This window comes from Pagrus pagrus, assembly GCF_965226575.1.
Source record: "Pagrus pagrus genome assembly, chromosome: 14".
Classification (NCBI taxonomy): Eukaryota; Metazoa; Chordata; class Actinopteri; order Spariformes; family Sparidae; genus Pagrus; species Pagrus pagrus.
The window spans coordinates 9,403,393-9,430,296 of NC_140198.1; the positions used below are offsets into that span (position 1 = coordinate 9,403,393).

The following is a 26,904-nucleotide window of genomic DNA, read 5'->3' on the forward strand; positions in this document are numbered from 1 at the left end:
GACGGGTTGGTCAAAGGCAGGCAGAGTCGGCAACAGGAACTTAGCCTGAGTAGAAGTGCTGGAGAGTCTTGCATAGTAGTTTATGAACAATCGGGCAATGAGTGTCTGTGAGGCTGGAGCTTATATACTGGGTTGATAGGTAATGAGACGCAGCTGTGAGAGCAGGTGAGTGGAGTTGGCTTATTGGGTGAGAGAGGCAGTTGACAGGGCAAAGCTGGGGAACAATAATGCCAAACTGTGACAGTTTGTGACAACAATGGTTAGAAGAATACGCCACCAAGAACCTGAGACTACAAGCGTGGGGCTCTGTATTTCATAACTCCCCCTTTGCTAGCTCCCCACTGAAGAAATTACACATTACATTTTTACTGTATCCCTGCTAACATTTCAGGACTCAAATCCATGAATCATGCTATTCTATTTTAAAATGAACTTCTATACATCTCCTTCAGATTTACCAGAGCTGTCCATTGCGCTGGAAATGCTGGGTAAATTTGGCTTCACCGTAAGTTCCTCCATGATTTTTGTCTACACAACAGAGATTTACCCAACAGTGATCAGGAGCACAGCGACAGGGACATGCGCCACCATGTCCAGAGTGGGCTCCTGCATTGCACCTTTTTTGATTCAGCTGAGTGAGTAAACTGGTCTTAAACTTTTATCTTTTATCTACCGTTTTTGCATGCCAGAGATGACCCAGGCCTCTCTTCCGTCCTAATTTACCATCCTCCTACTCTACAGGTGTATATTTTAAGCATTTGCCTTATATTATACTGGGAAGCCTGGCTGTTGTGTCTGCCGTTGCAACTCTCTTCCTACCAGAGACCTTTGGAAAACCTCTACCTGAAACTTTTGAACAGATGAGTAAACGGGAAAGGTGAGCTGGTACTACTGTGAAGCAACAATATTATTATAGGCAAAGGGATGATTTAAAAAAATCAGTACATTTAGAAGTCCAGTGTAGTGGTATCCAGCAGTGAGGTTGCAGATTCTAACAAAGTCAGTTCTTGGTTTGACCATTCTGGGCTACTGTAGAAACGTGCGTGCAACACGGGCGACTGTGTAGAAGAGGACTTGCGTACACTGTAGATATAAAAGGCTCATTTTAAGGTAACAAAAACACAACAATTCTTACTTTCAGGTGATTGAAGAATCAAAATGAAATTGTAATATGACAAAGTACAATATCCAAATCACAAGAAGCTGTAATTTTTTGATAACATTATAATTAAAAATATTATAGTACTGTACTGTACATGAACCTTTATTACCTCCACTTTTCTGAAATGTCAGAAGATGGACTGAATAGAGAGCAGTAGAGTGTGCAGACTCTGCTTTTGCCTCTGTCCAGCACCTACTGTGTAACGTGGATGTGCACGCCGCTATAAACTTTTTTTCAAAAATGATCATTCCCAATGACCAATGGTCATCATGAATACCAGTCAAAATAATCGCAATATGATATTTTAACTATATTGTGCTGCCCAATTATACACTAATGAAATAATAAATATGAACATGAGATCCAATTTCTGCCAATAGATCCCACTACACCCTACACATTGGACTTTAAAGATGTTTTTATGATTAAATGAATGATGAAAATATTGCAATTGTTAGTATAACAATAACAGAGTGTGTTATTTAAGCTGCAAAATATGTATGTACTTTCTAAATTTAGTCTTTACATTATCATCATCATCCTTTAGAGTACAGTGGAAGTGATAATAGTGACATTGATGCTCATGATAGTGATGATGAAGTTGAAAGCAGTGAGGAAACATAACTTTGATCTCCTAGAATGCCCTGCAGCCTGTTCAGGACACTTAACCAGATATGTTTTGTTTGTCTCATTTCTCTTTAACAGGATGAAATGTCCCTGTATCACTCAAAAAGACACAGCAGAACCTGTAGTGCATTTGGAAAGTCAACTGTGATTCATGAATCGACATATTGCAGTTGTGTATCGGGATTACTGTTGTAATTCTCAGTTTTTGTATTTGTAATCTTTCATCAGAAATAAGCTGATGTTTTTTCTTCTCAAAACATTTGATGAGTGCATTACACAGAGGACATTAGGATATGTGAATAAAGCACAAGAACTCCAATCTCAAACGATTCCTTATACTTCTTTTATATTGAATCTATTTTTAATACAGAAGAGTTTTGAAAATTGCACACATTTAAGCTCTCGATTTAAACACCCCTCTAAACAGGAAAAAGAACATTCAAGACCTGTGGCCATTAACGAAAGTCGACTCTGATTCTCTAAAACATCTCTACATGAATGAATTACATGAAAGTAATATTTTTATCAAGTATCATTCCCACTGTTTACTGTTTTTACTGCTGTTCTTACTTCGTCAATCAGTGCAAGTAGATTTAATGACATCACATGACCTTTTTGTAAGAAGCGAAATTTAAATTAGAGAATCAAAGCTTGTCTTAAATACATGTACTTGACTATACAGAGTAACCTTTTTGGAATAAAGTAAAATGTTTTTGGACTCTGTGCCTGTTATCTCAAATGTCAAACATGTATACAGAATATGAATTATTGTGAAACATTAAATGTGAAACTGAAGGCATATGTGTGATAAAACCCTAAATGTGGCCACTGGTCCTGATTACTTTGGTATCAGAATGTAAGAAGCTTTATTTTATGTACATGTACTGTGACTGTAATTGTCATCTTTTCACTGTGAACAGCTGTATTATGTGAGTTTTACTTTTTTTCCCAGTCATCTCACTCCCACATCCAGCCACTCCCTCCTGCCCTTGTAAGAACCCCTCTTTCTACCATGTCACCTGGCAACCCCCGTCCACCTGTTTTCACTTTCCCTCATCAGGCCTGCAGGTATTTTACAAGCCCATTCCCACTCAGACTCTGCCTGTTCATCCAAATTGCTTTATTGGGTTTTACTTGGTGCTTTTGTATTTGCGCTTGTTAGCTGTCTATCTACGGTACTAGCCTGCCAGCCTACTGTTCTGTCTGTCATTGTACCTTAACCTTCTTGTAAGCAACTGCAACTGCTTATATCATCAATAACACCCAAGACAATTTTACACTTTGCAGTGTTTCCTGAATTAAAGCCCCACAGATTACACATTTTGTTGTTCTCACCCAAGTGTTAATTTTTAAGTCTTAGACTTATCATATCAATAACTTTTTACAATCTAAATTGCAGGAAGGAATGGTAAAAGAAGACACAGGCATATGGCTGTTTGCAACCTTCAGCAGTTCACAAAGGTAATTCTGCCTTTTTTGTCATTCTGATAATGTTTAGGGCTGTTCCTGCTGCAGAACAGACTCTGATCATATTTGTCATAGGATGCTATGGAGTCTCCCAAGAGTGTAACTTTGAAAATAATTTAACAAAACGATACAATTATGCTCTCACTGTGTAGTCGAGGTACTTTGCTGAATGAAGTCAAAGTCTGCTGATATAGTGTCCTCTCAGTCCCATTATGTTCCCTTGAAGTGGGGATGAAACACAATCACCCTCACTGTGAGGTCCTCCAGTAAAACTGCTGCAAGGTCCTACATGCGTTGTTTAATATGTCTCATGACATGATAGCAATCATGGTGGATGGCTGAAAAGACAATTGTAAAATGCAGAGTGGGTCTGCATTGAGAGATGAGTCAGCAACCTCAATCTAAACAGGAATGGTGTGTGCAGTGTCGGTGTTGTAGGTTACACAATGTGTATCTGTCTAAAGTGAGCGGAGAGGATAATGTGCATGAGTTACTGTACAGTCCTTTCCACTCTTAAGTGACACTTCCTAAACTGGAGTAGTAAATATTTTTAGCATTTATTTGATATACAGAGGTTTTCTGCTTCTATCTGTGGTTATCCCAGGCAGATTGGGGAAGCATTTATCAGCAGAAAATCCCCCTCCCCAGCCATTAATGTGGAAAACTGCTGCCTCAGCTCAGCCCACTGTGGACGAGAAAGGGGACTTTACCCTCTAGATGACCTCGGGGAGTGGTGGACACACGTCTATAAACTGTGGATGTGTAGAATAGCAGAAACATACGGTGTTATTAACTGCACTACTAGTCAGGTAACACTGGGGGGCAGCATTGCACTGAGGATAGTGGAGAGCAATGAACACCTGTACACTTAGTGTTTTTCTGGTTTTATTTGTTCTCATTCTTCCTAATTTTGATAAGAAAATCTTTATTACTGATGCCATTCTGTGTCCCATTTTGCTTCTTCTAATCCTCGATCACTAGAATATGATAATTTAGAAAAAGACAAAGTGAAATAAAGCACAAGGCGTAGTCAGATTGGTTCAGAAAAAGAAAGTCATTATTTAAGGCACACCTTAATAGTTTGCAACTCCATCACATTTGAATACAATAAACACACGGTGACAACTGAAGGACAACAAAACCTAAATAGGGATGAAATTCACAGGTGTAGAACAATTCCGTTCCCGGACTACATTGTTGTTTTGTTGAAAAATAGCATTACCTGGGTCAAAAACTATTTGTCAATGATTATTTCATACCTTCACTTTTTTGAAAATCTGCCAAATCAGATGATCCTCGTGCTTCTCGTACCCCTGAACAAGTTAAGATAATCATTCACAAATACCATTTACTCTGGGTTGACCTGGGATTAGTCAATTTGTTTAACTATCCCACTATATCTTACAACTTATACAGGAAATCCCCTTTGGGACTGTAAAATTACACCAATGTCGACGACAGCAGCAACAACAACAACAGCAACAACACAAAGGTAAGTCAAAACATTGTATCAATTTTCAATAGAAAAGTGCCAACAGCAATGAACTGAACAGAGTGAAATATGTTTTAAATATCGTTACACGTATCACAGGCTTGAAGGATTGAGTCGTATTGCAGGATTAGTAAGGTCAAGGTCAATAGATTGACTAGAAGCATTAGTAGAAATAACATTTACTCACTGGTTGTGAAAAAAGCTCCAGGTTTTACTACCTACAGGTGTAGTTTAAAGGTGCAATGTGTAAAGTCAACTGTTGAAGGTTGCTCCTAACAAATGGGGGGCAGCATATCACTGCTGCTGACTATACTCTTTGCAGTAGCTATCTTTGGCTAGAGCTACTAGCTGCAATTAGCTAATTACTTAGCCGTGCAGCTAGTGGCCTTGTTAGCTGAAAGGAGAGGAGTGAGAGAAAACTAGAGGTGATTATGAAGAGACAAACCAAGACGGTTCTGGCAAGTTTTATTTTTTTTCCGTCGAGAAGGCTGTTTTATAAGCTCGTCTTGGTTCCGTTAAAGAGAGAGACTTGAATTCAGATGGTTTACTGTTGTATTTCTCTGTTTAATAAAGAAAATAGGTCTTAGAATATTTACTTTATTGCCAATTTGTGAGTTTATTTTGTTTATTAGACTACAATATCTTGCAAAATGCTTGCATATGTCTCCCAGCTGAAACTGCAGGGGCTATCAGATTATCAACTTTGAGGTACAACGTAGTACTACAAGATAGGACAGGCCAGAGCTGGCTGGTTAGCATGATAACTTAAGTAGACATCTCTACAACAAGCCTTGCTTACTCCACAGCACTGTGTCAGCGCAGGAAAAAGTTCTGGCTGCAAAAAATCACATTTGGCTCTCTCACTTTAATCCAGGATGCAGTGATGTGTCAGAGGAAACTTGGTTTGCATGTGGGCAGGCAAGCCCTGGCATTAAAATGGCTGAATACCTGCAAAAGAAAAGGTCACAGCTGCAAGCTTATTTATGTTCATGCAGAGCAAACAGGTTAATGTTTGAGTAACTTGCCAGTTTCAGTGTGTAGGTCGCTAGCTTGGAGCTTGTTGTTGTTGTTTCATGTAACGATGATGGCTTTGAAATCAGTACACGCAGATAGTGGAAGGAAGGAAGGAGAAAATCGGTGCCCAGTGACATCCGACTATAGTTCATAGATATCTTCCACATTATGTCAGAACTGTTCTTTCTTCACAAACTGTTGATAAGACAGTATTAGTTCATATTTTGCTTTAATCCCAAATTCTGGCCAAATCTTACACATTGCACCTTTAATTAAAGCAGCTATGTGCCATATCTCTGGTGTAAGGCATCCCTCTGCAAACATCAAAGGCAGGTGTGGTTTCTTAGACATGATTTCAGCCAAGTCTACAATAAGATGAGGGATATTGCCTTGCCTGGTGTTTATTTGGTTCCTTTGTTGTTTTCTTGTTAACAACTCTGAACGTGAAAAAAAATGTGAATATCAGTGAATATCAGTTGTTTTTTCCAGCTGGTGCCAAAATACTGTTGAATACAATCGGCATGAGAATGTCATTGCACAATGTATTCTTCTGTGGGAGCCATTAATTGCAAAAAACCTAATTTACAGAGTTATCCGGTGGCACATGTGTAATTGGTTGTACACAACATAAACAGTGGAAGGACATTAAAAAAATATGACTGAAACTTCAATGCAGACAGTAACTGAAAAATTAATCTTATCTAGGGCTCAGCTTAATCCTTGTCTATAAAACCATCCCTAAGGGAATAAGTATTCACTCACAGCTTTAGATTTTTTTTCTTTTTTTTTTTTTTGCCTCTCTGTGCATAAATGCTACAGTTTGATGAAGAAGCATGTGCAAAGCAGGGTTCAGTGCAAAACATAGAACATCTATCAGCTACCTTAGCTACGTTTTCATAGCTATAAACCGTTAATATCAAGACCCAGCTGGTCATTTGCAGATTGAGGCAAAGGTCAGTTCAAAATGTCAGTGTTTGCCAAAAAGAAGGGCCATTTACATGGTGTGCCTGAAGCTACAAGCTACAGCAACTACATCTGATTTCTGTATTGACTAACCTAAAGCATACGCAAGTGGAGACAACTTGCAGCATGTTTTGCCAATATCTGCAGCTGATGGAGCTGGGACTTTTTACCAAATATTGCAAACCTACCATCTGTGTTAGCTTCACTAGCAAAGCTAAGCATGACCACTACAACCATGTATCTGCTGCTATTATAAAGTGAGCCATTCACGCTGAAGCCTACAGTTCAGCTCTTTATTTTCTTCTTCTAAGAGGAATCTGTGGTTGCTGTCTTATAAACAAAGGCCTCATTTTACCTTATTAACCTCTCCGTTGTAATGTTTTGTACTCTTAAGAGTCATGCTCGAATATCAAGTCGCGCACACTGCATGGAAGAAAAGCCATCCATCCGGCTCCTTAATTTCAATTCTTGTTAAGTCCATTTTCAAACTGCAATTAACCGGAAAATGCCAAGCTGAGATCAGAAATCTGAGTGTCCCGCTTAAGACAGCAGCAGCACATACATCAGACTTTACTTCCTGTAACAGCTGAGCGGCGGTAGCATTGTCTCCTTTTTGGGGGGGGAGTTGATTCCTCCTCACCTCAGCAAACCGCCCAGAGCAGAGGTCGAGCAGACCTTAGAGCACCAGGGTGATGTAAGGGAGCATGATATGAGTGACACTCTGCTGAGAGTCATTCTTCTTGGTGACATTAAAGCGAATAGCCTGGCTGAGTCATGGCTGCTGCTCGCCTGGCGTCTATTCCACTCCTGCAGTTCTGGAGCGCTTTGATAATGAGTTTTTTGTGGGTGAAAATGAAATAGTGCATATTGCTGCATTTGTGTTTGTACAGACGCTGTAGTGGTGCAGGAACATTGAAGACCAGATCTGAGTGCTGATAGAACGATAGGTGTCTGGGTGTGAATAGCCGATCTACAAGCTGTGGGCAGGTGCGAGTGATAAGGGAGTAATAAGTAGGGATCTCAGGTCATGAGTCCTATCCTGATAAGAAGGCAGCCGGTTCAACATTGTTGTTCTGTCCGTCCTCTATTGCCTTGTTCTTCTCACTCGTGGACAGCTCGGAGGACTCTGAATCCACTGCTTTCTTTGACCTGTTGTGCGAAGAACACCTCTTATTAGTATTGAACACATGCCAGTACCTACAGAAAGCACAATAACATGGCTCAACAGAACCAATAAAAATGTTTGTTTACAAGGTTACGGGTAGAAAACCCTTGCATCATGTAGGCAAGTTTATTTATTTATGTAGATAACATACAATTCAATTTTCCTTTTAAAAAAAATATTATTCTAAACCGTCTCATTCATCTAAAATGTGTATTTGATGGGATGTGATGCACATTCACCAACAGTCAACCAGTTAGGCCACAGACTAAAGAAAATGACAGCTTGAGTTTACACAAAAGTAGCAGTAAGTGTGACCAGAGGTAAGATTTTGTTTTTGGGTAAGCGCAGCAGAATTGTCAGTGGTCAAAATGATCTTTAATTGTTACATTTATGGCTGAAAATAAACACGTTTCACATATCTCCACAATGCAAATTAACCACTAGCTGTCCATCGGAGGTGACAACCTGCAACATCATTGTGATTTGGTCTATAAGGAGCATTATAGGTCAAAGTTAGCTGTTTTTACTGAAATGTCAAGGTTCACATTAACATCTTTATAGTGCCAAAATAACATACACATTTTTAAATTTTATTTCTGTCTCTTACCAGTTTGTTAGTTTGGCTGTCGCTCTTTTCTTTCCTCTCTGTTGTTTCACAGTCTGACCTGTTCTTTGTGTGTTGACCACTAAACTAAACTGACTCCTAAATATACCACGAAACACATTTCCCATTTAAAATTTCAGGCTTCAGTTTTTATTGCGTCTTCTGCAGCCAAGTATTGCTGAGTACTTTTAAATATTTAAAGGCCCGACAATCTTATCTTTAAGACGTTTGTCCTCTTACTATTGTCAAGTCAGCAAGAGACTGAATCTCAGCCATTTACGAGAGAAAAGTCCCATCTTACGTTACTTCCTCAGAATCTTAATCTTCTAAAAGCTGCAACATCTATCAGGTATGAATTTTGTATCTCATATTAATTAATTATTTAGACAGGTCAGAATCTTCTGTTGTAATATTAGTACTCAGTTCTATTACTGTCATTGACTCCCACTTTCATGAGTAAAGCTCGCACCTGCTCAATCATTTGCGATGCAAATCTATGATTCATGTTATTTCTTGACTGGTCTTTGGCTTAGTCAGTTTTGATTTAGATGTACTCCCTGAAACACCCTAATTCTCATAATCAGTTTATAGTCATCTCTCTCTGTCAGTCACTGTGTTTCTGCCTTAGTCACACACCCACATATATGGGCCAGATCTTCTGCCAATAATAGCCACATTACTGTCCTTTCACACCATCCTACATGCTTCTACCAGCCCGAGAGGCCACTTACAGTTTTCGAACAACAGGGAAATTTGAGTAACTATACATACATTATATATTGTGTTAACTCGTTTGCCTTATTTCACTTAAAATAACATTAAATATTAAAAATTAACACCTTTTTTAATTTATTTTTTTATTAGAGTTTCACAGTTGTGATGTTTCCTCAAAGTTAAGACTCCGTAACGAGATGTAAAGTATTGGTTGAAGAGAATGTGAGAGACAGCTAATGGAGGTTCCTTACTTTTCTCTGTTGAAGACAATGAAGTCTCTCTGGACATTATCCAGTCGCTGCTGCAGCTGACCATTCTGCAGGAAAGACAAACAGAGCATCATCAGCAACTCAGTGATCACAGCGGCACACACTACTTTCCTGATAACAGTTTATCCTTCTTTAATAAGATGCAAGAGGAAGACATCGACCTAACTTTAGAGGACACTTGTGCTCTGATGTCTCCACCTGCTCCATGCACTCATACATATTTGGGCCACTTAATCAAGTGAGAACATCCGGCTCTGTCATGGCAGGCTGTTCTCGCAACAACTGTAGTGCCAAGACAAGTAGACAGGTGCTTTCTCACTCTCCCAAGGAGGCAGTGAGGAGAGAGATCATGGAGATACATCATCATTATGACACTGTACTCTGTGTGTGTGTGTGTGTGTGTGTGTGTGTGTGTGTGTGTGTGTGTGAGAGTGTGACAGGGAGACAAACAAGCAGAGACACAAGAACACAAGAGGGAGATAATGAACAAATGTAGAGAGGTGTTATCATTTGCTTGTGTAGATGAGGGGTTTTGTGCATACACCTTCCCTGACTAGTAGGGCTGCACGATATGGTAAAAAAACAAATTATATTAGGATTATTTTGACAGATATTACGACTTCATTTTCACTGAAAAAACTATTAAAAATCATGATAATGTGACATTTGTTGGGGTTTCTACCAAATGTTTTCTTATATCTCGCATCATGCACTTGTCTAAATGTATACATTAATAAAATAATAGAAATTAGGTTTAACAGACTGGTATTTCTGGTGCTAGCAAAAGGTAGCATCAACAACAAAACCTCCAAACTGGCCATTTGATACCTCCAAAATGTCATGACTCTTGAGGATTAACTCAACTTTTTAAGATCCATCATTTTAGGATTTTAGGGCCTCGTCCTCGAGAGTTTGATCACACACTAAAGTGCACGCACAATTATTCTCCAGACACCCCTTCAGTCAGATCAGCCATCAAAACTCTGAGCCCAGACTCCTGGAAGCCTCCTCAGGAGAGAAATGGCTGACTCCCTGCCCAGAGCTGTCAGTCACACAGCCAAGCAGTGCAGCTATGTACAGGTGCTGTCACAGCGGGGGAGCAGACCGAAAGCCATCAACTGAATTAGGGCAGGAAAATAGAGAGAGGAGAGGGAGTTGTGTATGTATATTTGAAAAGAGAACAGAAGGTGCAGAGTGCATTGTGTAAATAATTTTGTGCATGACAGAGGAGGAGAAAGTGAAGAAAACAAGACGCAGGTTCATGACTAGCATATGTGTTAATTGCAAATGAAAAAAGAAAGAGTCGGTTTCTTTTCCTGTGGGTTTTCTGGTGAAGGGGACCCTGCAGGATCACGGAAGAAAACGGCGGATTCGCGACATAACTGTTGAAAATCCAGACAGAGACTTGGAGGCTGTGAATGCACTTGTATGGGGGTGATGCTGATGAAAGGACATAGAAACAAGCAGGCAGACAGAGACAGAGGGGGAACACTGTGTATAATTTGTCAAACATCAGTGATAGATGAGATGCATGACAGATACGATGGATGAGAAACAAGCATGATGTAGTGTCTCCCTGATGCTGTCATGATGACATATTCTTAGATCTAAAGGCATGACACAACCTGATGATAAAAAACACCAACTTTCTAAACACTTTCCTTGTGTACCGGTTCATGTACGAAGCACACGTCTGTTTGTTTTTTTATCCGCTCTTTTTAATTTTGACTTAAGGAACCAGGAAAACATGTTATTTAAATTAGTAGCACTGGTCAACAGTTGTAGGAGACTCTTTTATTGTCAGAGCATCTATGACCCAGTTTATATTTCTCGTTTCAAGTGTTGTGTATCTAGATAAAATACAGATGCAATATAAATCAGAAATATCTCGATTTCTAACTTTATGTAATGACACTTCTGAGCCGTGGCCTTGAGAATGAACCGTTTTTCGCATTTCTCTCACACTTGCTTTGTCCTTCGCTGTCTCTCTGTTGTGTAAAACAGACTTTTTAAGGCCCTCTGTAGTCACTGACTCTTTCGCTTTCCCTTGCTCCTCTCTCTGCGTTGATCATTAAGGGCCTAGTAGAAATTGTTGAAGACAGAAAATGAGAAAAGAAGGAATGCCATTAATGCACGATGCTAAAAGAGGCCTCTGGCCTTGCATAGAGAACAGTAACAAAGCTTCACTAGAGACACTCCGCCACTTGTTTCTCTCCATCTCTCCCATTCTCTCTTTATTTGATTTGTTTAAACAGACAGTTCGGAAGCTAATTGCTCCAACTGCTTGATTAAACTTTCAATTTAATGAGACAAACCAACAGGGAGTGCTCTGCTGGACGGGAGCCTAACAGGGACATTTCTCAGCCTGTCTATCTCGGTTTACTGTCTCTATCTGAGGCTGGGGAGAGCTTTTGTCTGTAATGTGACTGCTAATGTGTACTGTGAAGTAGGAAATAATGTAACATTTAAACGATGTTAACACATCAAATCTGCGCTATGGACTGTAGAGGAGCAATTGTTCACAATATTGGAAAAAGTGTCAATTATTGTACTGCATGTTGAGTAATGAAGAATGGTTAGGAGGAGTGTGCAAACTATCTGAACAGTCCAGACAACATTTTCAGCTGAACCTCATTGTTCAGTTCAAAACTCAATGCGGGGGGAGTTGTACTTTTTAACCTAACGAATCTCTGACTGCCTCTAATGATGTTCCTGCATTCAGAACCAAATTTAAGACAAGCTCTGACTCTGCACTTTTTAATTAGTGGCACATGGAGCTGTACCCACAGATACACATGCAGCTCTCCGTCGCTTCCAGCGGCCCATTAATTTACCTTCTCCGCTCTCACAGTAATGAAGTGAATTTCCAATACTTCTGTGCGGCGTCTTTTTTGCTTTGCAAAGGGAACACATACATTTTCATCAAATTTAAAACTGAAAGGGTTGGAGAGGATGCTAAAATTCTGTCTTACAACTATCTCATAATTAAATCTACAATTTAATTTTATTCTGCTCTTTTTATGGAAAAAAAAAACAGAACTGCCACGCAATTGAGTTGCTATACCTGAGCTATGGCACAGCATTGAATAATGGCTTGAACATTTTTTAATGATATTATTTTGTATTATGAGTAAAGTTAATCATGTGAATTTTTGAGTAATTTCTGAATGGCCAAAAATCTGTTTTGTGAGGTCACAGTCACCTTTTCCCAAATTATGTTTTTTAAAGTTCTATTGTTTTTTTGTAATTTCTTTCCCCCCTGTAATCAAGAGTATAACCCTGATGGCTTCTTGACCTCTCCTGACATACCTCTTATTTTTAATCATCTGATTTTATCCAATGTGTGTGCAAATAGAAAATAGTTTGGGGTTCAGTATCTTGCCCAAGGACACTTAACATGCAGACCAGGGGAACTGAACCAGCGACCTTCTGATAACAAGACACTAGCTCTACCCCTGAGCCACAGCTGTATAAATAATATATATGTGTTTCTCAGTTAATGTGTTCACATGAATGGGAGGGACAACGCACAAACATAATGCCTGCATAAAAAACAATAACCAATGCATATTTATTTATTCATTTATCTATTTATATTTTATCTCGGTCTCTGAACCACCTAACGTCACTTCCAGGTTCATTGTAAGCATACATCATTCCTCTCATTACTGCATTTGGGCGCCAGGGTGGTGTGAGAGAAAGAACATTTGTGTTCTTTATCATGGAACCAGAAACATTTAAACCCATTCCCTCTTTGTGTCTCTCTCCATGGTGCTGAAACAGTCGTCTGTCTTTTTATTCCATTCATTGTTACGTCTTGAACCTTCAATAATTGATGTATTCAGCCACTTGGGGGCAGCAGAGAGAATCTGAGGGCCCAGCATTGGCATAACATCAACTTTTAAGTTGATATGGCACATTTTTTTTTTAGCAAATATTTCCTCACTAAGATACAATACAATTTCATTCGTTTGGAGTGGTGCGTCTGGTCATGTTAGTCCAATATTCAGTCACCTTTTAGCTCTGCTTTTGGTCTCCACCAACTCCTGATAGACACATCTGGCTCTTTTGCTGGTAAATGCTCCCACTGTGTTCACCAGCTAGCCACTAACGGCACTTAGCGGTATCCTGGACACTCAAATAATGGTAATCGATGACTTGCTAATAACCAAGACTGCAAGCATGTCAGACGTGCTTTTCACTTGCATGTCTCACACAACTGACCGGCTCTCATTTTAATCCATGCAGCTATCAGGCTTGCATCTCAGCTACGTCTCAAGGACACAAGCACAACCTGAACCGTTTATTTACACTTCAAGTCAATTTTTTGGACATTACGTGCATAAACACAAGGTTGATGCCCATTAAGGAGGCGCTGAATAAATGTTTTTATCTACATTTTGCAATCTAGGTGAAGCAGATCAGGCCTCTGTTCTGTTAAGACTCTTCCTCCAGTTTTTGCCCAGTAGCTAACAGGCAAACTGCTTCATGTCTCAACTTCCCCTTTTCATCTGATCGCCAACGCTGTCTGCAGCCACCGCCTTTAGCTCAACCACAGCCTCATTACGAGCCACATCACTCAAATGCATCAGTATTAATGGGAAAATATATCAGGAATACTCACACTTATTAAGTGTGACTGCTCCTCGACGCTGAGAATTGTTCTGTGTCCCGTGAACGGTCATCGTGAATGGCTTCAGTTTAGACACAGGGTCGGACTCACCAATCTGTCTTTCTCCAAAATTGGTGGACTCAACCTTTAAGATGGCTATACTGCAATAGCCCTTTAGCACTATGTCCCTATTGTTGTTATTTCTAATGTACATTATCTATAAAAAAAACCCCATAAGGGAGGTTTCCAGTGTTTTTTATACATGCAATAAATTATAAACTTAAATAATATCTCTGATGAGCAGGTGTGTGTGTGTGTGTGTGTCTAACTCTGTGTCTGTCTGTGTGTGTGACAAGGGTGTGCCAATTTATATTGTTCTCACAGCACGGGTCCAATTTTCTGCTGTATATTATCAGTGATTTAATTGAGCTAATTTTATGCTACGTTATGAGCGTGGCGGCGGCGGGGAGGCAGAGGCACGGAGATAAAAGAGGAGCTGGAAAAAATGGATGAGGAAGGGGACTAATGCTGTGTGGGGATGCAAGAGCGTTGTGTCGACAGCTTTGTCGAAAGAGTCTGAGGACATGTGAGGAGAAATGAGGGTTGTGAGGAGAAGAGGAAAATGAATAGAGGAGGAATAAGCAAAAAAAGAATACAGAGCGACCTGAAGGTGATGAGTAAAAGCGGTCTAGGGCAGCCATTAGACCATCTAGCTCACCTCATTCAATTTTTATCTAGCTATTCTTGAGGAATGCTCCACAGACCATCTTCATTTTTTCTTGTTTATACACAAACTCACACAACAAGCACTCACTTTCTGCAGCCCAACAGGTCCTTTGTAAATGGCTATGGCAAAACACAGACTGATATTTATAGACAGCAAAGTGAATATTCTTAGTGACACAGAGATACACCAGCACAAGCTGCAAAATATAAATCCTCAAATCGAATGAACAAATCATTTCCAAGGGAATATGAGATGTTTAAATATTGTTTTTCACAATATTCAGTGGAGGCCGAAAGACTCAGGCCACATTGAAAATATACAGTATTGTCAACATTGAAACAATCAGATTATTGTGTACAGTAACATGTAGAGTAACTCTAAAAACTGGATTTGCAGAAATTGATTTCTTTTTTCAGTTTCATCCAAAGCACGATCAGGCAGACCCAAAGTGACCACGCCATCAGAAGATCGGTACAATGAGTTTAGTTCCAGGAGAGACAGACAAGTGACTGTGTGTGTACAGGCACTCAGCTTGGGCTGTGAGATCATCATCGAGTGGGGCTCGAGTGATGACACACAACAACCTGCCCACACACACACACGCACACACACTCATTCAATCCCGAGAGAACGTAACACCACTTCAGACCCTCAACAACGTGAGTGTGTGTGCCTGGTATTTCTCTCAACATTGTGAAGGTTACTACAATTGTTCATTTATTCAGTAATCATTGAGGGTTTGTCAGAAATAGTACACAACATTGAACAGTTGAAAGTACGCTCCTCGTTTATATAAAACATAATTTCATTCCTGCACTGAATGCTTGTTAATGTCTTATTTTAAATGTATTCCTATGCCCTTGAAAAGCACTTTCAATTGGCTTGTGTCTTAATAGTGATGAATATATATATATATATATAAACTTTCCTTGCCAAATAATGAGAGCATGAGATAAAGACTTGATGATTCCAATGAGCAAAAATACTTAGTAGTTTTATCATAAATATACTTAATCATTTATAATGAAAAACATAGTATCACATTTGAATCAAATGCAAAATACAAGTGTATTTTTTTAAATTTATTTATTTTTATGGCAGCTGAAGACAAACTACCTTTTTAAAAGGGACGCTGAGGTTTTTTGGCAAGTAGTTTAAAAGGGGCAGATGTCTCAGCCTGTGTTTGCTGATGTTATTGTGCCAACATGGCAGCACTCCAGAGAGGAAGTCAAACAGGACACATAATGTATTACCCTGATCCTCTGTCTCAAGAAAATGTACAAATCTTAACCACGTTTAGGAGTTAAAACTTCACTGATCTGTGTAAAACCTCCGAGAGAAACCCTTAATATTTCCTTCACTATATGGTGTTTGTTGTTTCTTGCTTAAAGCAGTTTTAAAGTGGCATTCTCCATTTTCATGTGAAGGACCCAGGAAAATATAAGTATCCTGGGCTTTGGTTGAGCAGCATGACTCATATATTGCCTGAATGATACCAGAATGAATATGGTGATTTAATCAAGAAATGCAGCCCAGAGGAGCACAAAAACCATCCCATGACTTGATGTTGGTTTCCGTTAGTCTGCCCCTTCATCTTCCTCCATAAACAAGTCCACTATCATTATTTCATTAGAATAGGAGACGTTCTCTTTGTCTGAAGCGGCCAAAGGATGACGAATGTTGTCTGGCTGCACAGTGAGATATCACTGATCTACACACACAAGGCAGGTCTCCACAAGCAGCTGTCAGCTTTCATAAAACATGGCGCACTTTGGGCCGGCTCTGACTTCTTATTACGGGCTGGCAAAGAATGTGCTCTGGAGTCTAGACCAAACAAATGGCTTCTCCTCTATTAGAAAAGAGTCCCATAAAGTGTTGTAATGTGCTGAGGAGTGGGAGCGAGTCCAAACGTATTGACTTTGTAATGGCAGAGTTTGTATGTGTGTGTCGATAACAGGGTTAGGTTGTGTGCGTGCGTACTGTAGGAGCATGGCAAGTTTCAGTGTTGCTACAGCACACAGATTAAATCATAACCCGTTTCTGGTTTTGAGTAATCACTGTCGGATGTTTCACCGTCTCAAACAAAAAAAGGCTGAGATTCAAAATTGGACAGAAGCCTGGAATTCATTGTGGCACCTCCCTGTTGTACCGATCGATTGACTTCTGTACTGTATATACGCCTCTTCTGATAAACAGCTGACCGCCTGTTTTAAAGATTCGCTACTAAATTCTCCCCTGTGGCAGGAATATGTTTTAGTTGTTGAAAGTGGGCATCATTGTTCAGGGTGTCTTACAACTGCTGCTGGTCCTGGAAGATTTCAGTGTCTCAGACAAACATGATATTCAGGTCAAATCTAATCTGTGTTTATTGAGTTTAAAGACAATCCACGGAGACCGCTGATGCATCGCCAGCCCAAAGTATTTGACAACCTGGGAATGAGACGCAACAATCGAACCATCTTCCTCTAAAGTTGCTTACTCCACCTATTAATACAATTCTGAGAGAATTGTCTTAACCAGATATTATGACTGGCTAGATTAAAATATGTTGGAAACAGGTATTCACCGTATAATGGTACTCCTCATCTCTTACAGCTTTACTGTTGAATCAGGACAGGTGGTGTCGTGCCACATTGATGACAGATTTATTAAATACTATGTGACAAAGGCCCAGCATGTCCCATTAAGACGCATTCAGAAGTAAGTGGTCAGCAGTCAGTTGTGATAAAGAAACCTTTTCATGAAAAAATGAAGACACAGATTTTATTATAAAACAAAACATTTAGATGGGAATCTCTAGGCCACTGGTCCCCCAATGTTCGAAAAAAGTGCCCTCTTGGACGGTCCTATGGTAGCTAAAACATGATAAAGTGCCGGGTGCCATTCCAACAAACAAAATGTTGTGAAGTGCCGACACCTGTTTCTTTACTACAGGTGGTGCCCTTTTTAATTTTTTTCCGCCCCTGCCCCTCAAACAACCCGAGTCCGCCACCTCTCTCAGCACCTTACGATTCAAATAATTATGATTCAGAGCGCTATGATGGGATTAAACAGTTACTGCTGCATCTTAATGCATCAACATTTTTGATTTCTATAAATGTTTTTACTCACTGTGTGACTATTTGCTACTTTAAAACAGTTTTTGTGATTTTACATAGAGCAGCGCAATATGGTGAAAAAAAAATCATACTGTAATTAGCTTAGAACTAAAAGATGCTTCACATGTATACGTCCGTACTGTTTTACCATCTGCTTGGTTCAGCTGTAAGGAACCTATAGCCCGGTCTTACACATTTGTTACAAGCAGTCATTGGCGAGAATTAGCTTTTAAATCTCCAGAGATTTCCTTGTTTGCATCTATTAAGTCATAATATTTCAAGAGAGGATCGAGATGCTGCTATGAGAAGCAGACCAAAGACACACGTAGATGTTTATGAAACAAAATTAAATGATTTCAAAATGGTTTTGAAGTAAGGGGGTAAGGGTTTTCTTTCAAGCTAACATCCATGCATACATGCAAGTAAACACAAATGACCTGAGGTCTGTTGAACTGGAGTTTGCCTTGAATGAAAAATGACCGCACTGATCAGGTCCCACTGCAGCACTATACCAAAATTAAAATCGCTGCTGCCTAACAGCTTTCACTATTATGGTGTTTACGAGTGTGTAATGTGCGTGTGTGTGTGTGTGTGTGTTCCTCCCACGTCTCCCACTTGACCGTGTGATCACATTAACCTTTCAGTGCTTTCCTCTCTGTTTTGTATAAACACCCGGAGGACGACAGCTGATTTATGTGGATGGAGTGAAAGACTGAAAGACCACAGCTACAGTGATTGCTTTCTCTTTTTTTTTTTTTTGCCTTCCCCAAAACTCGCAGCAGGCAGGCAGCCCATTTGTTCTGATGAAGTTGAGGGAGGACAGAGCTCTAAAACGTGTCCTTAACGTTCTTAATGGCACTCCAGACGCATTTAAAAGACAAACTAAGGAGCAACTTATCACCTGTAACTGGGCCAAATGGAACCAGCGGTCAGCTTTCTTTAATGAATAATGATGAGCGCTGAGAGGGAGAGAGATGCCTTAATGCACTAAACCACTTTCAAAGTTGTCACGTGGCCGTACCGTTCACGCTGGGCAACTTTCTGTCTTTTAATCAGACATTTTTAAATCATCGCTGTTACATTACTGATCAGCACTGTTACAAAATGCTTTCACCAGAAGGAATCCCAGACAAGTTTGTTTAATTTCTAATCTACTGTCATGAAAACTCACATGAGAGCTGACACAGAAACTGATGTGACACCATGTCTGCAAGAAAACATTTTTTTACTTGTGTTGCTCACTGGCGTTTCTGCAAAACCAATGACATGTACATGTGTATGAGTGATAGACCTACGTACCATATTGACACTTGTCAGTGTGTTCACACTACATGTTTATGACCTGACTGTCATCTGGGTGAAGGGGATGGTAGTGGAGTTACAGGTGAGAAGGCTGCCAAGCCAGTGACCACAGTTCATGACTGCATTCAAACATTTGAAAGCGAGACACCTCTGGATACTTTTGTCGAGGGACCACAGCACTTTAACATTTTGTAAGCGTGACACTGCTGAATTTTTTTGACAACACCTGAGGACAATTTCTTTTTCGAACCCTAACCCAGTGGTTTCTGTGCCTAAACCTAACCAGATCATCACAGCCTTGTCACAACGTAAAATAGAAAACTGAACCTGAAGACACGTAAAGTCTCAAAGCTCCTGTTTCTCGGTACATCCATTTTTCAAGAAATAATCCTGCCCAGCACAAGGTGTCACATCAATTCCTGTGTTACTTGCCGCTTGTTCTTCCATGATAAAATGTAGTTTATCGATGAGACAGACTTGTCTCGGATTTCTCCTGGCAAAAGATCTTCTAATATGTGACCCCCTGTCGCTGATCAGTCATGACTTCAAGATACCCGATAACAAGACGAACTTGAAGTATTTGAAAGGCTTAAGATGTATGTGTGGTCCACTGAAGACAGGATAAACCCAAACCTATTTGTTTGAGGAACCCTTGTAGTGGAAAAAAGTGCATAGCCTTTAAATTATAGATGATCTGTAGAAAAGTTCTTCACTGACTCTTGAACAGTCTATTTGCTACTTCTCTCAAGAGGTAGTTGTCTCATTTCCGAGCAAACCCTTCTTTAATTCTCCTTGCGTCGTATGTAGTTACTGTGTTTAATATTTTTAGTTCCTTACCTGTGGGGACCCGTCAGATCCCTGGTCCCTGGTTTTTCTCGCAAGCCTTTTCTTCTTCTTGTGAAGCGGTTTGGACTCCAGGATCATTTCCTCCAGCTCAAATGTGGGGTCACAGTTTAATCTCCTCTTCTGTAGAGAGCGAGATTTAAAAAAAGAAATAAAAATAAAATAACAGATCATCGTGGAACTGCAATGACTAGTCAGTCAATCGATTAGTTGCTAGTACAAAAATCCATCAGCATTTGCTGGTTTGGGGACAGTCAGTCGTTGTTACACAGTTTCTGACACCTGATTCCCACAAAACAATATGCAGTGATTACATTAGATGTGTTATACAATACAGTGTAATATTATACAATGTGATATAATACAGAATGATGCAATAAAAACGTCTATTTTAGCTCAAGACTCAAGCGGAAGCGAGCCAATAAAGACAACGCAGACTGAATGCTGGGGAGTTAGGAACAAAACATAAGGGCTGACTTCTCCCTCAGTCTATAAGGGACTAAAGACAGAGGAGAGGCCTATAATTAGATAGAGAGACACTGTCAATTCCCCATCGATCCTCTGTGTTCTTCCTCTGCTGTGCCAGCCTGGCCGCAGGGGATACCCGCTGCTCTGCAGTCACTATAGACTTTGAATTAGATAAAGTCATTTACCCATTTATTCATTTGCAGCAGTCATTATTCTGCATGTATTCAGCTCCGCACTCACTCAGCAGTGACAGTTATTGTCATCCGGCTGATGTATTGCTTGATCATTGTGACCTTGTGACTGACCAACACAGACAGTTGTAGTAATAATTAGAGTCATTAAACTCAATTTCTAAGCAAAATTGACCTAAAATCACCAAGTTCCAGACTCTGAATAGTGATAATGTGCTGTTCTCTTTAGTTTCATATTACAGCAAACTGAATATCTTAGGTTTTTGGACTGTTGGTTGGTCAAAACAAGACATTTAAAGACATTAAACTCAATCTTTAAGCAGAAAACATCTTAAATCGCCAAGTTCCTGACTCTTAATGGTCAGAATATACTGCTCTCTTTAGTTTTATGTGACAGCAAACTGAATAACTTTGGGTTTTGGATAGTGGGTTGGACAAAATAAGACATTTAAAGACATTAAACTCAATTTTTAAGGCAAAAATGGTCTAAGAACACCAAGTTCCTGACTCTTAATGGTCAGAATGTGCTGCTTTCCTTTGTTTTTATGTGACAGCATGCTGATTATCTTTTTTGGACGGTTGGCCAACCAAAACAAGACATTTAAAGAGATTAAACTCAATTTGTAAGCAGAAAAATTACAAAAAAAATGCCCAGTTCCAGACATTTAATGGTGAAAATGTGCTGCTGTCGTTTGTTTATGTGACAGCAAACTGATTATCTTTGTTTTTAGACTGTTGGTTGGAAAAAACAAGACGAGATTATGACGGGCACAATGAACTGTTTTCTGGGATTTTTGTACAATAAACATTTAATAGATTAGTCAAGAAAACATTTTTTTTAATCGCTTGTAGGTATAATGATTAGTCGCAGTTGGATTAGTTATATCTGTCATTAGTGTAGCTGAAGGACTCTATTATATCTGTGCCCATAAATGAAGAAAACTGTGGTTACAGTACTTTCAAAGGAGGTATAAATGCAGTCTGATTAAAGCACTCCAGTGACAGCTAGTGTTAATTTTATTTTTCTAATGGTAGTTGTAACGTTTAAAGTCTTTTAAAGTCACCAGCTTTAAAACTGTAAGTAAGTGCAGCTACAGTAAAAACCTGACACTACACAGAGAGCACAGCAGACACCGCGTGCCAACCAAGCGGCTTCACTTCCGGCTTAGTGGTATTATTACACACGGGAGCTGTCTTTACGGATGATGCAGACACCACCTGTGGAGCTGCAGGTAGACATGCGGAGTCTTTCTCTGCCTCAGTGTGTGTGTAAGAGGAATGCACAAACATCTGCTGCACACACTCAGTGGGAGATCCAGCCGGGGCCCAGCAGGGGGTGGTGTCTACAGCTCCACTAGAAAAGATTAGGCGAAGAGTGGGGTAGTTCTCTACTTCTTGTGTTTCTTGCATCTTTGTCGCCTTCGGGGAAGTACTGGTACGGGAATAGGTACCACCGTACAGTGGAAGGGAGGCGGGGCTTCAGGAATGGATGGTATTTTTATTCAGAAAATCATGCTATTATACTCTGAAAAAAGATTTATTTTAGGTATTTGTTCATTATTGTTTCTGTCATTTCATTGGACTGTGCTGTATTTTTGTTTTGGAAAATCTGTGGTGGATCACCAAAATACAGCGAGACGATGTCAAGAAAAACACGTTCCCCTCTGTTCAGATGCGAGCATTATTGTCGGGTAGCATACTGAGGCAGCGCTCAGTCAGTTTATTTCTGATACTCACATTGGGAATAAAGCCTGGAGGAAGCTGTTTGCTGAGCACAGCGTCCCAGTTGACATCTGACATGTAGTCCAGATCTTGCAGCTCGGCTAGACAGGAAATGCGCTTCTGGACATCAATGCACAGCAACTGAAGGAGACAAAAAAGGATTAGGATAAGGACAATTGTCCACGGGGAGGCACGGCTGAAAAGTTGCCACAGAGTCCCGCTGAGACGCGAGCACATGTTTGCCCTGAAGGATGTGTCTGAGAATGAGGATACAGGGACAGAAAGGATTGAGGGTGGCGGGTACGGAGGAGAGGAGGGAGGCAGAGAGGAAAATGAGACACATATAGGAAGCAAATGGTGATGAGGGGAATTCAGGAGGTTATGAAGGATGAAGGACAAAAATATAGCACAGACTTCTCCCCTTACATTGTCACTTTCTTTACATCTCCGTCTCTCACGCGCATACACTCCCCCTTTTCACTCCCACATACACACACGTTTATGCAACTGGAATGCCAATGAGGTGTGAGGAGTCTGAGCACGAAGCAATGCAGCAGTTTGACTGCAGTGGATCCCTGCCAAGACAAAACCCAAATGCTACAGCGGCAGTGTATCTGTTAGCTTTGCTAGAGGCATATTATGACAGGAAGACTAAATGCTTGACATTAAATTATGGATAGACTCTTGAAATGTAAGAATATGCAAATTACATTAGATGAAACGACATATGCATGTAAATTATTGCAATTAAGGAGTAATATGAATAGTCTTATTACTTCAGTGGTAAGGTTGTGTTAACTTTTCCCCTTAGATTTATGTATTTATGTATTTACTGTGCAACTTCAGTACTGTAACTCTTCAGCAAACAGCCCAAATTCCTCTTTTTGAATACTGATTATGCTTGTGTATCATTGTAATTCTTAAGACGTACCGGACGCTGCAAGATGCATGTTTAAATAAGCAGCTAGTGTCCAAGATGGGGCTGCAACATTGACCCCCTAATTAAGATTCTGTAGATGCATCTTGTTTGCCCAAATGAAGCGCCGGTGTCAGGTTTGGATAATTGTCCTCCCACAGGAAATAAAGAATTCAAACCTGAGGGCTGGCCGGAAAAGCTGGACTATCGTGGTACTGGAGTTCAATTTGGCCAACAAATATCTCTGATATGAGAAGTTGGCGTGTGCAGTTCGAAATAAACTTGACATTTGTACCAAACGGGGCACATCACGTTCACATTATACGCTTGTTACCCACCTGTCACATCATGGAGGTGAAGGGGATGGTGGTGGTGATATTACGAGCCGACAAGGCTGCTGAACGGCCGGCCGCAGTTAGTCGCACTATGGAATGTTTCTAAGGAGACCTGTGGACATTTCCAGCCATTTTTGGTGGCAACAAGAGTCGGCTATTTTTTCACAGGAAGCTGGACCATCTCCGTTCATGATTGTGGCAACCATAACAGATATTTTAAGCCAAAACATGATGTTCTCCTAACCCTAACCACGTGGTTTTTGTGTGTAAACCAAACCAGAGCATAAGCACAGTGTGACAGGAGGATAAAGCATAAAGAAACCCTCAGTTTTAACTTATCTGTGGTTTTGTGGAAAAGTACTTAGCTAACATTTAGTCTGGTGATTGGGTTGGGACAGAAGGGGAGACACCAGCCACCGTCCCCGCTGCCAAAGTTAAAAAAAAAAATTCAGCTTGATTAGCGAGCAAGTGTTGAGCAGTCGCAAGCCTGGAGGTTTGAGCTCCTGTTTGTTAAAACCCTGTGCTTGCTGGACTGTGTTAGTGCTCATGGAGCAGAAATCAATTAGATTAGTTTATTATTATTACTTTTTGAAATTCTTTTTGTGTCTACAAGATTACAACAAATGGAAGCTGGAAGGTACAGAGGATCTCTGGGCACAGGAGCTGTGCAAAAGTGACTCCCTGTACCTCCGTCCATATAGTCAGCAAGGTGTGATACATCACTAAGGATTGCCCGTCCTTTTCCTGCCACTCGGCTCTCCCAAAGCAGTGGAAATGCTCTCTGGCTTGCTGGTTTTTATGTATTGCTATAGGGGATCTCCGCTTCTCGCTCTTTATTAGTCTTTTGCCTCTTTTTTGGTGCAGCCGACTTTCTTTCCATCAGATATTGATTTGGGACATCAATAACCTTGGCAACGGCAGAAGCTTCAAGGCTTTGAATAATTTGGGTCAGCACTCTTAAAAAATAAATATTTTTTGAAGGATAAAGAGAAGAGCAACACAAAGTCATACTTTCTGGTATCAGTCAAGCACGTGGCTGTTTGAAAGAAGCATTGAATAAAGTGTCCAAGACATAGGACCAGACCTGTGCAGTCCTAAGGTGTTGTGGGTGTATCATTAATTCTTCAAGCTGTACACATATACAATATGTTTGTGTCTCAGTTTTTGCACCCATTACAAAGAAGACTCTCTGGTTGTACGCATCTTTGTCAATTCCAAGGGCTTATACTCTCCAAAGATATTTATATTCCTCTCAGTATTTCTTAGCAGACACCTGCTGGTTTGTTTTCCAACCGAGTGGAGGTGAAGAGGTTAGTTTCATGTGAAAAGGTGAGATAAATGTTGTAATGCATTATGCATGTGGTACTTATTCACCTTTCTGAGAAGAGACTTCATCTCCAAAGACCAGGCTGCTGGGTAGCTGGGATGGACCTTGTGGAAGGTCTGGAGGATCTCATTAGCTGGTGTACTGGATCTCATCACGTACGGTCTCTGAAGAGAGGAGACAATATGTTACAGACAACTTGTATTCATCGTCATGCACTGCCTGGAGGAGTTTCTTTGATAAAGTGCACGTCTTAAAGTTTGCTCTGCAGTCGGCCCTCTCCGCCCCCTCCTCGTCCTCTCTACGTGCTCACCTTCTCTGAACCCATTTCCTGCACTGATCAGGACAAATGATAGGGGAAACACAGAATAAGGGTCTCTTCTCAAAACACAACTTGAGCTCTCTGCCGTGCCGTGTGAGAGGGCTTACTGTGGGTCAGAAAACAAGGAAAAGCCTGTTGAGAGTTCTTCACATCAGTCCTTCTCCACCCTCTGGAGTTAGAGAGAACCACAGTGACAAAACACAGCTGGATCACGCTGGTTGAAGGTGGACAAACTGCGCCTTTGCCTCTTACAGACCGTTTGTATGCAAAGGAGATTAAAGCTCCAACGAGTGGTCGATAATGAATTAGTCGATTGAAAGTGCCAACTATTTTGACGATGATGGAATCATTTCAGTCGTCTTTTGAGAAGAAATGTGAAACATTTGCTGGTTCCAGCTTCTTAGATGTAAGGGCTCTGATACACAAGACTGCTAGCCAATGTTGGGGCTGTCTGTGAGCGTCCATGGCCCTAGTTGTTGCTACGTGTCCTGCACATGGGTCTAACAATTAATATCTGGATGCAGCATTGGAGTTGGCGCCCCGTTCATTCCTATGAAAGCTGCTCAGTGGCACATGAAGCCAAAAAGCTTGACTTCCTGGATCTGAAAATACCTGGATCTTGCGTGTTGTGTGGCCCATAGAGCGTGTGCAACAGAGACTTACGGCAACAGCTGCTTCTTTCACAATGTAAGCCTATGGGAAAACGTTTTTTTTCTGGCCCCAGTGCATCACATGACGTTGCAATTACACGGTTTGGACAATATTGAAGTTTGCTCTCATGCCTGGCGCACTTCAGCTTGTTGCTGCACCATTGGCACCAGTCAGCTCTTGTCGGCAGCTTTTTGGCCAACTGAGCAGGAAGAATTGGCGGCGGAGCCTGTTGGTGCGAGAAATCACTCTGATTGGCTGTCAAGCCAAGCCAAAAAGTCCAAGAGAGCAGAATCAGCAAAAGAGAAGGAAACTGCCAGTGTCATTTGAAACTTCTTATCAGACATATTCTTGATCAGAAGTGGCTATTTTAGCAAAAGTGGTGTGAGAATGATTGCAAAAGCTGCGTCATCATAACAATTGATTGTATGTCCACAGTCATGACAGACTACTGCCACCTATTGGTCTGGAGGGTTATTTCCTCTCACGCAGTTGTAGAATGTACGAGCTAGGCTGTCTGCTGTAGTCTTTGCGGTGTGTCGCTTTTTGGCCGAGACACAGGCAACATACTATGAGGCGACGCAACAGTTGGCCTTCATTGCTGCTAGTTCTTTGAAGACGGTTTGGTGTGTCTCGCCGGTAGAGATTTCCTGCTTTTCTTTGACATTTATGATAGTAAATAAAGAAGAATAAGTCTTTGGGTTTTGAGCTGTTGGTCATTATTTTTTGACATTCTATAGACTAAATGATTAATCATCAGATCATCTTTGTCAGATGGTTCAGGCTGAAGAGAAACAGGGCAGATGGAAGGGAAATGGGAGCGACATACAACCAAGATGGATGCCCCACCTTTCATCATATTTAACACAGGCTCTTTCAGATGCATGATATCAATTATATTCCAGATGTTCCCCGGACA

The 26,904-nt window shown here is 40.5% G+C and overlaps 2 protein-coding genes across 8 annotated transcripts in view; one reads left to right on the forward strand and one right to left on the reverse strand.

The window, feature by feature from the left end:
* The first annotated feature begins 64 nt into the window (after positions 1 to 64).
* The window catches only part of LOC311268948 (uncharacterized protein), a 65,225-nt gene continuing 38,385 nt past the window's right edge, over positions 65 to 26,904 (forward strand). The window contains exons 1-7 of one of the 5 annotated variants that reach the window (XR_014624033.1): positions 84 to 635; positions 742 to 877; positions 1,868 to 1,958; positions 2,217 to 2,302; positions 2,742 to 2,857; positions 3,189 to 3,250; positions 4,673 to 6,593. Coding sequence is in view for 1 of the 5 variants with exons in the window: in XM_084372929.1 (XP_084229055.1) it covers positions 3,218 to 3,250; positions 4,673 to 4,748 (109 nt within the window). In the remaining 4 variants the exon portion in view is untranslated. Of the gene's footprint in view, positions 636 to 741; positions 878 to 1,867; positions 1,959 to 2,216; positions 2,303 to 2,741; positions 2,858 to 3,188; positions 3,251 to 4,672; positions 6,594 to 7,615; positions 7,736 to 26,904 lie in introns of those variants that run through there. The other 4 variants (XR_014624035.1, XM_084372929.1, XR_014624034.1 and 1 more) reach the window with 4 other exon arrangements.
* The window catches only part of stk32a (serine/threonine kinase 32A), an 81,250-nt gene continuing 58,632 nt past the window's right edge, over positions 4,287 to 26,904 (reverse strand). For all 3 annotated transcript variants that reach the window (XM_084372923.1, XM_084372924.1, XM_084372922.1), the window contains exons 9-13: positions 25,066 to 25,182; positions 22,456 to 22,581; positions 20,054 to 20,182; positions 9,460 to 9,524; positions 4,287 to 7,874 (exon numbers count right to left, since the gene is read on the reverse strand). In XM_084372923.1, coding sequence (XP_084229049.1) covers positions 7,760 to 7,874; positions 9,460 to 9,524; positions 20,054 to 20,182; positions 22,456 to 22,581; positions 25,066 to 25,182 — 552 coding nt within the window. In that variant the 3' untranslated portion in view covers positions 4,287 to 7,759. The remainder of the gene's footprint in view (positions 7,875 to 9,459; positions 9,525 to 20,053; positions 20,183 to 22,455; positions 22,582 to 25,065; positions 25,183 to 26,904) is intronic.